At 40.7% G+C, this 13,882-nt stretch overlaps 2 protein-coding genes and 1 pseudogene across 2 annotated transcripts; 1 reads left to right on the top strand and 2 right to left on the bottom strand.

The window, feature by feature from the left end:
- Window positions 1-222: 222 nt before the first annotated feature.
- On the top strand, window positions 223-2,487 carry timm8a (translocase of inner mitochondrial membrane 8A). Its single transcript, XM_020706421.2, has 2 exons — window positions 223-459; window positions 1,899-2,487. The coding sequence occupies exons 1-2, from the start codon at window positions 349-351 to the stop codon at window positions 2,058-2,060; spliced, it is 273 nt and encodes a 90-aa protein (XP_020562080.1). The 5' UTR covers window positions 223-348; the 3' UTR covers window positions 2,061-2,487.
- A 1,501-nt stretch (window positions 2,488-3,988) lies between these two features.
- Window positions 3,989-4,718, bottom strand: LOC111948064 (annotated as a pseudogene).
- A 2,820-nt stretch (window positions 4,719-7,538) lies between these two features.
- Window positions 7,539-12,274, bottom strand: LOC101155856 (magnesium transporter NIPA2). Its single transcript, XM_004073067.3, has 6 exons — window positions 12,190-12,274; window positions 11,857-11,989; window positions 11,548-11,604; window positions 11,272-11,362; window positions 11,030-11,190; window positions 7,539-8,249 (listed from the first exon to the last, which is right to left on the bottom strand). Exons 2-6 carry the CDS (start codon window positions 11,987-11,989, stop codon window positions 7,615-7,617), a joined length of 1,077 nt encoding a protein of 358 aa, XP_004073115.1. The 5' UTR covers window positions 12,190-12,274; the 3' UTR covers window positions 7,539-7,614.
- Between the last annotated feature and the right edge of the window lie 1,608 nt (window positions 12,275-13,882).

The following is a 13,882-nucleotide window of genomic DNA, read 5'->3' as shown; positions in this document are numbered from 1 at the left end:
AGAAATGCGTGAGTTAACTTGTGTCATACAAAAGACTTTGAGATGTTAACCGTTTTTTGAGCCTTTTTATTTATTGAAGCGGGATCAATTTGAATATTGCTACAGTTCAAATTTCAGTAAGAAGAATCCTGTTTTTTTGTTAGCAAATTTAATTTTGTGAATATGAAATTTAGCAATATATAAACGTTGACCGCTTACGTATGCGGCCCCACAAACGCGTTGTGTGATTGGCTGAATCACTTCCGGCTTCCCGTCGTTCATTCACACACGTGAAGGTCAGCAAACTCGGCAACATATTTCTATAATTAATATAAAGAATAGAGCTACAACAACATATTTGAAGAAACTATGGACGGGCAAGGAGCAACCGCTGACCCTCAGCTTCAACATTTCATCGAAATCGAGTCTCAGAAGCAGAGGTTTCAGCAGCTTGTGCATCAAATGACGGAGGTTTGCTGGGTAAGCAGAGCTTTTCGACAGCGCACCCGTTTGCATCTAAAACAGCAATAAAACAGAAGCAGGAAACGTTTGTGAAGTTTTGTTTAAAGGTTTATTTTAGATGTTGACCTTTGGTGTTTGTGTATAACCTAACGTGATCCCGCGTTTTAGGCAAATACCGGTCCGTTTGTGAACTCGGAGAGAACGTCATCGCCGTGCACGTTTTCCAGGTTCAGATGTTGTTTTGATAAAGCTTTATTGTTCTCTGCTTGTAACAAAAAGCCCCAAATAAAACAAGAGTTAATTTCTTGTGGAGAACATTGTTTATCTTATTTAACCGGAAGTGGACGTATATAAAAAAAAACAGGTATATGTCTTGAACTACCATTTAGACGTTGTTAGTCAAACGATATTTAATTACCATTGATATATTACTAATTTATAGTCATGTATATTGATTATATATGTATATCGATGTTAATTACGGTTTAATCAAGTATGTGACGTTCATCCCTGGCAATGGGGAGCTTATGGTTTACAGTTATGCCCATTAGTCAATAAATGGTCTGAATCCTTGCAGATATATTTATATAAAAGTTTTAAAATGATACTTGTTCCTATCAGATCCTTTGCTGTATGTCAAAAAGGTGTAGTACAATGTGTTTGTCCAGTAAAGGAAAAGTTGTGCATTTCTATTTTAGAAACAAAAAGGAAATCTAAATTTGTGTAACTATAGACTCTTAGATATTGGCACATTTCAGCTATTGGCCACAGCTGCAGGGGAAAACTATATCGGCCCACCCCTAGCTAGGATGGTTCGAGGATTCTCGCAATACTAGGAAAGGACTGTCCTAAAATATATCTTATTTTGAATTGGTCACTCTGATGAGAACTGTGTTTTTAACACGTTCTTGTGGTGTTTTTCTGATGACAATGGAAAACCATAAAGGAAAATTTATTAAGCTTGAAATTGCATTTTTGAGTGTTTTTTTTTTTTTTAATCATTGGGAATCTGGAGCAAACAAAAAATTGCAGTTGGAAAAAGCTTGTATTTGTGACATAGAAGCTACAATCGGCAAGCTAGAATTATACTCTATTTTGATGCATCCACCTGTAGACGGCTAGTTCCATATGTTGATGACTTCATGTTGTTGGTGTCTTACACTTTTTTGCTTTAAAAGCTGACATTAATCCATTCAAATGCAATAATGGTCATTACGACCTATCAGCCCAAGCTAAAACATCGTTTTCAGTCATAAAATAAAAAATTGTGTTCCGTAACAATCCCTACAATTGTATAGTTGAGCGTTGTGTGTACACTTATAAATAATCAGACAAAATTCTGTTTTGTTGAAGGTACATATATAAATTCTTAAAGGCACTATGCCTTACAGTTAGTGGTGGTAATACAGCTTAAAAAGTCTTTCTTTATTCTTAACATGTATGTTGTGTGTCTCCAGGAAAAGTGCATGGACAAACCTGGGCCCAAACTAGACTCCAGGACGGAATCGTGTTTTGTGAACTGCGTGGAGCGATTCATAGACACCAGCCAGTTTATTCTCAACAGATTGGAACAGACTCAGAGGGGCAAGGGCGGGTTCTCGGACAGCATGTTAGAATAAAATGTGTCGCTGAAAGGACGAGGAGGTTCACGCACATCTGCAGCTTCTGAGTGAAGCTGTTGACCCTGATGGATCTCACAACTAAGAAAGAAGGAGAACTTTAGGGTTTATTTCTGTCAAAAGTGCCTGAGACTAACACCAAGCATGGAGTCGTACATAAATGTAGTGTTGTCCTCTGCTGGTATGGAAGTATTGCTTGGACTGGGGTGTCCTGGCAGCTGTGTCAGCTGAAGAATTCAAGTAAAGTAACAGTTCGAGCTATGTTGTTACTATCCACTGGCAGAGGGACACATCTGGGAACTTTTGGATATCGAGGACTTTACCACAAACCAGGACTCCTTCACGGGTTGACCGAACCGTGTGCACACACCCTGAAGGATCTGAGCTGTACATGCAATAAAGAAATGTCTGTCCATCCACCAGAAAATTGTTTTCAATAGTTTTTACTAACAAGACCTTAAACAAACAAACCTAAAACAGGAAGATATTGTTTAATGAACTGGTTTACCCCAAAAAAAAACAGATTAGTTTGGGCTGGAGACAAAAAATCTTGACCAAACTGAATTGATCTTCACTTTACAGAATGCAAAATCCCTCCATGGACTGATTTTTACCTTCAGGGTCATTTCTTTCATTTCTGAGGAGAAAAGCAGCAGCTTTATTTTGAGGTTGAAACGAAACGGATGCAAATTGCCCCTAAGCCCAGTTTACTTAACAATGCAATAATAAATTAAAACTGATCACTGAACAAACAAAGTTTTTGAAGAAAATTCCAAAACAAATATCAAACTGTGACATTGTGAATGTGTATCCAGAGTTTTTTAGCAGTCCTTTTAGCAGTGCTTTAAAATGACTGACAGGCTTCAGTGCTGCTGAGGAAATCTCACCAAACAGGAGCACAGATCTGCAAAACTATGAAGTATTTACTTTCAGAAGCAGAAGGCACTATCTGGTTTTGAGAGGTAAAAGTTAAATGTTAAAATTTTTCGTTCATACACAAACAAATGCAAAATGATAGACATTCATTTTGGGATAAATTATACTCAGTATTTTTGGTCTGTAAAGAGAACAATATAAAACAATTTTTTGAAATAAGTAATAAGTAGGTGTGGCGTAAAGCTGCACACTGGTCATGTGACACTCGTTCAACAACTCGGGTTCTTGAACGCGTGTCAGTATATCCTATGGTCTCCATACTGGAGAAGCAGAAAGGAACTTCTTTTTCTCCAGTTTACTAGTGGATATCCACCACCTACAGTTGAAAGAGGCTTGGAGTGAAATGTTGAAGTGGTGGAAATCTCTTAAATCTTGCTCCAGGCTTTTTCTTTCACAGCTCTATTCCGATATATGAAAGACTAGGGCACAAATCACAATCCATACGTCACTACCAAATCCGAATGGATTTGGATTTGATTGGTCAAAATTTAACCTGGTTTAACCCTTGTGCTATCTTATATGACCCCACCCTTACATTGACGGGTTCTCCCTACCATGACAAAGGTGGATAAAGGTGGAAAGATTTCATGTAATCCATGGACACCAGTGAACATCACAAATCATCGAAGAAAAAAGGTTACAATATTAACCTTTTATTACATGAAAAAAGGTTCAGGACCTTAGGAGTTGGGTCATCTAGACCCACTAGACAGTGCGCTGAACCTTTTTTCTTCAATGATTTGTGATCTTCACTGGTGTCCATGCATTACATGAAATCTTTCCACCTTTATCCACCTTTGTCATGGTAGGGAGAACATGTCAATGAAAGGGTGGGGTCATCTAAGATAGCACAAGGGTTACTCTGCTTTTCCTAGCGATTTTGAGACCCCTTTCGCTTGCCATACATTGTGAAGGTAGTTTAAAGGCTAACTTTTGATAGCTTTGGTTGTCCAGCGTACTCTGCACACAGAAATAATATTAATAAATTAGTCACTAAGTTTTTATGTTCATTAAAGCTTCAGATTTTTTTTTTTGTGGGGACGATGAGAGCCTGAGAACCTTCTCTTCTCAGGCTGTACTCTGATGCTGTCTCCACCCGCCGTTCAGGCGTCCAGACTTGGACAACCCGGCTTCCCCCTCCGTTTCCAGATCGCGGCTAGAGAGAGTCTCATATGGCTGCTGACCCCGTGAAAAGTCTCGAGGATCCTTCTGCAGATAAAGAGGGAGGGAGTTCCAATGGAATGGGATGTCCTTGAAGGCATGGAGGAGGAATATTCCTAGAATGATGGTGAGGAATCCACTGATCGTTCCAACGACTCCGTCTGCAGTCATACGCAGCCACTCTTTGAAGAGGATGGCCGAGCAAGCCATGACGGATGTCGTGAAGAAGACGTAGTAGATTGGGGTGACGATGGAGGTGTTGAAGATGTCGAGGGCTCTGTTCAGGTAATTAATCTGAACGCTAACACAGATGACCAGGCAGATGACCAAGGACCAGAAGAGGGGTTCCTTCAGCACCGCTGTCCCAGAAAACAGCTCTTTGATGCCAATGCCCAGCCCCTTCACGCAAGACACGGAGAGTGAACCAATCACAGAGCAGATCAGGATGTAGACCAGCACGTTCTTCTGGCCAAACCGTGGAGCCACGGCGAAGATGAGGACCAAGCTGCTTCCCACAACACAAACAGCAAACACAATGAAACCTGAAAAGAAGACTCCAGATTATTTCACCAATCAAAAAAATACGGTTCATCGTGTCACTGTGGCCCACATTGGACAACAAGATCTATTAAAAATGTCTCTAAAAATATTCCCATGAAAAATGGATTGTGCTTTTGAATCATTTACAAACACAAACTATTGAAACAGGCCTAGATAAAAGCAATTGTATTCCTATTTTTTTGGGATTACTTTTGGGTGACCTTTTTTTTATATGCACATCTTATGTGACTTTTTTCACCTGTTAGCAGGTAAAGTGATCTACTTTCATGGAGCAAACTGCTTCAAGTGTTTCAGGTCTGAAAAGTATCTTCTGTAGACGGGGTGTTTCAGGAAGTTCAACAGGATTTAGATCAAAGCTTGTAAAGGGGCGTTTCAGGACGCAGCAGCCCCTCATTGTATGGAAGTTCACCTTTCACAAACACACTGTTTTGCAGATTTTTCAGTGCATGCCAGCCATGTTTATCCCTTGTGCTATCCTAGGCACTTTAACATTGGGAGTTGGGTCATCTAGACCCACTAGACAGTGCGCTAAACCTTTTTTCTTCAGTGATTTGTGATCTTCACTGGTGTCCATGGATTACATGAAATCTTTCCACCTTTATCCACCTTTGTCATGGTAGGGAGAACACGTCAATGTAAGGGTGGGGTCATCTAAGATAGCTCAAGGGTTAATTAATCAAAGTATTTATTGACATGGTATTGTGTTCCTCGTCCTGATTGGGTGTAGAGAACTGTCAATCTTCTCGCCGTTTGTCCTGTACAGCATGCGTTCAGCAGTTTTTTTTTGTTTTTTTTACTGGACTTCTTTTACTATGAAGGTTTGAACTTTGAGAGTCTTTACGAGAGAGAAAAGTATGAAAATGTTCATGTCTGTCTGAGAAACGTATAAAGTGTGTCGTGGGGAGTTTACCAGCCCCAAAACATCTATTATTGTAAAACATATTTTATTTATCGCAGATTATTCTTGGCGAAAAAAGGACCGCTGTAGTCTAGAGTTTTGTTCTTAGTCAATTTTGGAGGTTATCAGTGTTTTGGGTTTCTATGCTGTTGGTAGACCTATGATCAGACGGAAACCAAGCTTTCTGACACTAGCCAGCACATTTCCCTCCTGATTGCTTTGATAGTGTTGATAATTAAATGTATCCTGCAAATTCAAGACACTGCGCAGCAACACAGTCTCAGAACTATCACACCATCCTGTTCTATAGCAATTTAATTTTTGTATCCATGCACACTGATGTGCCTTTTCAAACATCTCATCTGGTCAAACAATTTTTTATGAAGGACAGTAAAGGCATATCTATCTATCTATCTATCTATCTATCTATCTATCTATCTATCTATCTATCTATCTATCTATCTATCTATCTATCAATCATTCTTCCACAAGCTTTAGAGAATGCCGTTTCTTTTTGCGGTCAATACCAGTCCAGCTTTTTTTTTATAATTTTGGTTTCAACAATGGTGTCTACGTAGTTCTTTTTCATGAAATCCACATTGATTCAGAGGCAGACGGTGCGATCTAACACTTTTGAGTTTGAACGGAATGTCTTTGAAGGTAGTTCTGGGCTCCTGAACAGGAAGTCTGTAGTAACAGAAACATCAAGCTGCTTGAACTCACATGCTTATCTGTGATAGTCTCTAATCTTCTAAATGTCTTCTGTGGCAGTTATCCTTTAGAAAAAATGTAAACAGTTTGACTATGGGAGCAGCAGGTGGATCTTTTGAGTAGCATAAACGATGGTGTCAAACTTCAAATCTGTCAGTTTGCCCTGTTTTAAATTATGACAGAAAGCACATATATTTCTCAGGAGAAAACTATTAAAGTCCGACTCTGATGAACATGTTTTTTTTTGCTGTGCTTAACATGTTCTTGTGGCATTTTTCCAATGATGAAGGATATTTATAAAGAAAACTAAGCTTTAAACTGCATTTCTGAGTATTTCTTTATTAAACTCGTTGTAAATCAGGAGCAGGAACCAGAAAAATTCCAGTTTGAAAAAGAGCTTATTTGTGACGTAGAAAAAACACTAGGCGGCCCACAAGCTCCCTGCGATGCTGTATTCTGATACATCCACTTGCATACGGCTAGATTCATGTACGTCTGGCTCAAAGCTGCGCGACTAAATAGCTCCAATATTGCTCGCGGTTTTTTTTGCATCGCTAATGTTAGGTTGGGAGTGCGAGGGGCTTTAAGATGGGTGATGGGAAGTGGGGGGCAGGCTTAATTGGCGGCAAAACAGTCCCGCCCACCACTGAGAGGTGAATTTCTAATGAACTCATCCAGGAACCGTCTCCGTGGAAACAACACAGGTCTTTTGATTTTGGCTAAAAACTGCATCATCATCATAACTAAAAGATCACTGGGAACACTTTGAAAATAGATCAAAAGATGATTGGAGTTAGACTTTAAAGAAAAATAAATATAAGTTATTACCTAATGACATCAGTCACTTTTGCTCATTTAAAAGCTTTTGTAACCCTTGTGCTATCCTAGGCACTTTAACATTGGGAGTTGGGTCATCTAGACCCACTAGACAGTGCTCTGAACCTTTTTTCTTCAATGATTTGTGATCTTCACTGGTGTCCATGGATTACATTAAATCTTTCCACCTTCATCCACCTTTGTCATGGTAGGAAGAACACGTCAATGAAAGGGTGGGGTCATCTAAGATAGCACAAGGGATACTCTGCTTTTCCTAGCGATTTTGAGACCCCTTTCGCTTGCCATACATTGTGAAGGTAGTTTAAAGGCTAACTTTTGATAGCTTTGGTTGTCCAGCGTACTCTGCACACAGAAATAATATTAATAAATTAGTCACTAAGTTTTTATGTTCATTAAAGCTTCAGATTTTTTTTTTTGTGGGGACGATGAGAGCCTGAGAACCTTCTCTTCTCAGGCTGTACTCTGATGCTGTCTCCACCCGCCGTTCAGGCGTCCAGACTTGGACAACCCGGCTTCCCCCTCCGTTTCCAGATCGCGGCTAGAGAGAGTCTCATATGGCTGCTGACCCCGTGAAAAGTCTCGAGGATCCTTCTGCAGATAAAGAGGGAGGGAGTTCCAATGGAATGGGATGTCCTTGAAGGCATGGAGGAGGAATATTCCTAGAATGATGGTGAGGAATCCACTGATCGTTCCAACGACTCCGTCTGCAGTCATACGCAGCCACTCTTTGAAGAGGATGGCCGAGCAAGCCATGACGGATGTCGTGAAGAAGACGTAGTAGATTGGGGTGACGATGGAGGTGTTGAAGATGTCGAGGGCTCTGTTCAGGTAATTAATCTGAACGCTAACACAGATGACCAGGCAGATGACCAAGGACCAGAAGAGGGGTTCCTTCAGCACCGCTGTCCCAGAAAACAGCTCTTTGATGCCAATGCCCAGCCCCTTCACGCAAGACACGGAGAGTGAACCAATCACAGAGCAGATCAGGATGTAGACCAGCACGTTCTTCTGGCCAAACCGTGGAGCCACGGCGAAGATGAGGACCAAGCTGCTTCCCACAACACAAACAGCAAACACAATGAAACCTGAAAAGAAGACTCCAGATTATTTCACCAATCAAAAAAATACGGTTCATCGTGTCACTGTGGCCCACATTGGACAACAAGATCTATTAAAAATGTCTCTAAAAATATTCCCATGAAAAATGGATTGTGCTTTTGAATCATTTACAAACACAAACTATTGAAACAGGCCTAGATAAAAGCAATTGTATTCCTATTTTTTTGGGATTACTTTTGGGTGACCTTTTTTTTATATGCACATCTTATGTGACTTTTTTCACCTGTTAGCAGGTAAAGTGATCTACTTTCATGGAGCAAACTGCTTCAAGTGTTTCAGGTCTGAAAAGTATCTTCTGTAGACGGGGTGTTTCAGGAAGTTCAACAGGATTTAGATCAAAGCTTGTAAAGGGGCGTTTCAGGACGCAGCAGCCCCTCATTGTATGGAAGTTCACCTTTCACAAACACACTGTTTTGCAGATTTTTCAGTGCATGCCAGCCATGTTTATCCCTTGTGCTATCCTAGGCACTTTAACATTGGGAGTTGGGTCATCTAGACCCACTAGACAGTGCGCTAAACCTTTTTTCTTCAGTGATTTGTGATCTTCACTGGTGTCCATGGATTACATGAAATCTTTCCACCTTTATCCACCTTTGTCATGGTAGGGAGAACACGTCAATGTAAGGGTGGGGTCATCTAAGATAGCTCAAGGGTTAATTAATCAAAGTATTTATTGACATGGTATTGTGTTCCTCGTCCTGATTGGGTGTAGAGAACTGTCAATCTTCTCGCCGTTTGTCCTGTACGCATGCATTCAGCAGTTTTTTTTTGTTTTTTTTACTGGACTTCTTTTACTATGAAGGTTTGAACTTTGAGAGTCTTTACGAGAGAGAAAAGTATGAAAATGTTCATGTCTGTCTGAGAAACGTATAAAGTGTGTCGTGGGGAGTTTACCAGCCCCAAAACATCTATTATTGTAAAACATATTTTATTTATCGCAGATTATTCTTGGCGAAAAAAGGACCGCTGTAGTCTAGAGTTTTGTTCTTAGTCAATTTTGGAGGTTATCAGTGTTTTGGGTTTCTATGCTGTTGGTAGACCTATGATCAGACGGAAACCAAGCTTTCTGACACTAGCCAGCACATTTCCCTCCTGATTGCTTTGATAGTGTTGATAATTAAATGTATCCTGCAAATTCAAGACACTGCGCAGCAACACAGTCTCAGAACTATCACACCATCCTGTTCTATAGCAATTTAATTTTTGTATCCATGCACACTGATGTGCCTTTTCAAACATCTCATCTGGTCAAACAATTTTTTATGAAGGACAGTAAAGGCATATCTATCTATCTATCTATCTATCTATCTATCTATCAATCATTCTTCCACAAGCTTTAGAGAATGCCGTTTCTTTTTGCGGTCAATACCAGTCCAGCTTTTTTTTTATAATTTTGGTTTCAACAATGGTGTCTACGTAGTTCTTTTTCATGAAATCCACATTGATTCAGAGGCAGACGGTGCGATCTAACACTTTTGAGTTTGAACGGAATGTCTTTGAAGGTAGTTCTGGGCTCCTGAACAGGAAGTCTGTAGTAACAGAAACATCAAGCTGCTTGAACTCACATGCTTATCTGTGATAGTCTCTAATCTTCTAAATGTCTTCTGTGGCAGTTATCCTTTAGAAAAAATGTAAACAGTTTGACTATGGGAGCAGCAGGTGGATCTTTTGAGTAGCATAAACGATGGTGTCAAACTTCAAATCTGTCAGTTTGCCCTGTTTTAAATTATGACAGAAAGCACATATATTTCTCAGGAGAAAACTATTAAAGTCCGACTCTGATGAACATGTTTTTTTTTGCTGTGCTTAACATGTTCTTGTGGCATTTTTCCAATGATGAAGGATATTTATAAAGAAAACTAAGCTTTAAACTGCATTTCTGAGTATTTCTTTATTAAACTCGTTGTAAATCAGGAGCAGGAACCAGAAAAATTCCAGTTTGAAAAAGAGCTTATTTGTGACGTAGAAAAAACACTAGGCGGCCCACAAGCTCCCTGCGATGCTGTATTCTGATACATCCACTTGCATACGGCTAGATTCATGTACGTCTGGCTCAAAGCTGCGCGACTAAATAGCTCCAATATTGCTCGTGGTTTTTTTTTGCATCGCTAATGTTAGGTTGGGAGTGCGAGGGGCTTTAAGATGGGTGATGGGAAGTGGGGGGCAGGCTTAATTGGCGGCAAAACAGTCCCGCCCACCACTGAGAGGTGAATTTCTAATGAACTCATCCAGGAACCGTCTCCGTGGAAACAACACAGGTCTTTTGATTTTGGCTAAAAACTGCATCATCATCATAACTAAAAGATCACTGGGAACACTTTGAAAATAGATCAAAAGATGATTGGAGTTAGACTTTAAAGAAAAATAAATATAAGTTATTACCTAATGACATCAGTCACTTTTGCTCATTTAAAAGCTTTTGTAACCCTTGTGCTATCCTAGGCACTTTAACATTGGGAGTTGGGTCATCTAGACCCACTAGACAGTGCTCTGAACCTTTTTTCTTCAATGATTTGTGATCTTCACTGGTGTCCATGGATTACATTAAATCTTTCCACCTTCATCCACCTTTGTCATGGTAGGAAGAACACGTCAAAGTAAGGGTGGGGTCATCTAAGATAGCACAAGGGTTAATTAATCAAAGTATTTATTGACATGGTATTGTGTTCCTCGTCCTGATTGGGTGTAGAGAACTGTCAATCTTCTCCCCAACAGTTGTTTTCTACACCTGCTGCTATAGTCATACCTGGGTCTTTAAGTTTCTCGGCCATGGCAGTAAGTGACCCAACCTCTTCTTCCTGTGGAGCATGGATCACCATGACCGTGGAGCCCAGGATGCACAACAAACAGCCGACCTTCCCATGAATGTTCAGCTGCTCATTTAGAAAGTACGTAGAGAGGACTGCACTGCAGGAAGACCAAATGTTTGGAGACTCAGGGCATTAAAATGCTGTCTGCTGTCCATGAGTACAACCTGAAACTAGTTACCTAACGAGTACACTCAGTGCTCCGAGGGGGGTCACCAGGGTGGCCGGTGCAAACGCGTAAGCAGCAAAGTTGGCTGCTTCTCCAACTCCCACTGACAAACAAAGAAATGCAACACGATTCAAGGCATTTTCCTTCTCAACCCACAAATGCAAATAATAGCGCTCGCTGGAGGCGTTCGTAGGTCAGTGGCAGTGCTGTGGGTTCTGCAAAGACCACAGTGTGTCTGAGCCTGGAGGGGAGGGGCTCCAGCAGCTATACCATAAATCATAGACTTACTTGAAATGAGTCCAGCCCACCACAACCATTCTTTAAGATAGGCATGTCCCCCCTGACCTATAGGGAGACAGAAAATAAAAAATAGATTTTTATTGTGACAAAAATTGAATTTGCTGCATATTTAATCAAATATTATGAGATAATATAACAAAAATGTGTTTGTTTATAAGAAACTTTTTTGTTTGTTTTAGGAAAAAACTTTCAGGAGCTTAAGTGAATCGATCAGGGTCCAACTCGGAAGTATGCGGAGCCTGCAGCCTCTCGGCGTTAACGGGCTCCGGCGGTTCCGGAAGAAGCGCCTCTCCTCACCTGCTCGCATCGAGCCCTTGCTGGCCAATCGCAACAGGCCTTTCTTTTTCAGGATGAAGCTGGCTCCGATAAAAGCGCTGGAGCTGACGGCCAAAGACAGGCCGATGTAGAAGTTCACGCGGTTCCCCTCCATCTGCCGCAAAACAGGGGATCGGATGAATAAAACACACCGAAAAGTTTCCTAAAAGTCATGCAACAGGCACGAGAAATCACATGACAGGCTGAGTCAGCCCCCGCTTTGAACCCGCTTCAGATCTGATCAGAGAAACTACAAAAAAGGACATATGTATGATTTAAAAGATGGATTCAAAGTACAGGTAAATCGTAGCTCACCGTTAGCCTGTGGAAAATCTTTCTTTAGTAGCGTCTACCCCATCTGAGCAAACTGCAGACAACAAAGCTGCTGATTGGCTGCCTGTCATCCGCCACTTCCGGATGTGTATTTGTAGGGGCGTGGCTTAGGAAATGCCTCATCATTGATGACTGTGTGTTGTTTTCTTAATTTCCCCTTCCCTCTTTATCTAGAATATATAAGCACATCACACTAATAAACAACAAAGCAGAGTATAACGATTTCTTAAATGAATATGATAAATTATTAAACTGTATTTTGTGAGGAAACTTTGTGAAGGACGTCAAATGACAGGTTTACTACCAAAATAAGAGACATCTTCAAGCTCAGACTAAACATGATTAAAGACAAATTTGGTGCTTGTACCAATAAATGAACAGGTATTTTTATAACTGTATTCACTAATCAGACCCTAATTCAGTCAGAGTAATCCTGGAGTATTGATTTATCCCAAACAGATCAGATCCTGTCTCTTTGCAAGAAGGTAGTACACTGCAAGTATCCGAGTCTACTTTAACCCTTGTGCTATCCTAGGCACTTTAACGTTGGGAGTTGGGGACCGAGCAGTAGAAGGCAAGGACAGCAAACAATTTTATCAAAAATATTTAAATTTATTTTTCTAAATGTGTAAATGGGCAAAAATGGGCCCTTAAAAGAGGTCAAAGCAACAAAGTTAACTCAAGTTTTTAAATGTAACAGAGGACAACTGAACAGACAAACCAACATAATTAAACTGACCTCCCTCATTGGAAACACAAGGGAACATATATAGTGGCTGATCAAACCAACTAGACACACAAGGGGGAACTTAAAAAGACTAAGACAAAATACATCAGACAAACTAAACTAAAGTCCAACCTATAGTAACTTAACATACACAAATGAATGAAAATAAAGATCAAAATAGAAACTAAAGTAAAGAAACACAGAAAGAGTTCCTTGTCCACTGGGCGATGGTTCAGTCCAATTAGCTGCCTGCTGAATATAAGGCCTCTGCTGACTGGGATGCATTCTTGTGTCAGGCCTGACTTGATTTTCCAGCAGCAGATGGCAGCAGCAGCAACAATGGTTCCCCTTAGCACTGGTAACTCAAACAAACCATCAAATTATAAAAAAGTAAACTGAAGCATGCTAATAAATGTTATCAAATGTGTGTGTTATGTTTGAAAAAGAAATCCAAAGGTATATGCAAAAATAAAGTGAACAGATATGTAGGGTGTGGTGCAGGATGTTACTGCCCTGATGGGGTGGCAGTGTAGGCAGCCACCACACTCCCCTCCCCTTCGGAGCCTTCATCAGGAGCACGAGAGAGATAGTCTGCGGTGATGTTGTCTCTCCCTGGGATGTAGTTCACCTTGTATCTGTAGGGCTGCATGGCGAGGTACCATCTCGTTATCCGGGCATTAGTGTCCTTCATCTTCTCCAGCCATTGCAAAGCCCTGTGGTCGGTCTCCAAGGTGAACTCTCTACCTAAGAGATAGTATTTGAAAGAGTCCATAGCCCATTTGACTGCCAGCGCCTCTTTTTCGACAGTGGAGTAGTGGATTTCTCTGGGGAGTAGCTTTCGGCTTATGTAAGCCACAGGATGTCGATCGTCAGACGTGTACTGTAGAAGCACAGCTCCAATGCCTCTTTGCGATGCGTCGGTTTGCAAAATGAAAGGTTTATTAAAAT

Source organism: Oryzias latipes, chromosome 10 (genome assembly GCF_002234675.1).
Source record: "Oryzias latipes chromosome 10, ASM223467v1".
In the NCBI taxonomy this organism is placed as follows: domain Eukaryota; kingdom Metazoa; phylum Chordata; class Actinopteri; order Beloniformes; family Adrianichthyidae; genus Oryzias; species Oryzias latipes.
Note: the sequence above shows the minus strand (reverse complement) of the source record. Positions and strands in the feature narration are given on the sequence as shown.

Bases quoted from the DNA above. Each gene is read 5' to 3' on its own strand.
- LOC101155856 (XM_004073067.3), bottom strand. From the start codon at position 11,989: ATGGAGGGGAACCGCGTGAACTTCTACATCGGCCTGTCTTTGGCCGTC. The intron at 11,605-11,856 runs GTGAGGAGAGGC...GTCTCCCTATAG, and splicing joins CAAGGGCTCGATGCGAGCAG to GTCAGGGGGGACATGCCTAT. The intron at 11,363-11,547 runs GTAAGTCTATGA...TTTGTTTGTCAG, and splicing joins GTGGGCTGGACTCATTTCAA to TGGGAGTTGGAGAAGCAGCC.
- timm8a (XM_020706421.2), top strand. From the start codon at position 349: ATGGACGGGCAAGGAGCAACCGCTGACCCTCAGCTTCAACATTTCATC. The intron at 460-1,898 runs GTAAGCAGAGCT...GTGTGTCTCCAG, and splicing joins AAATGACGGAGGTTTGCTGG to GAAAAGTGCATGGACAAACC.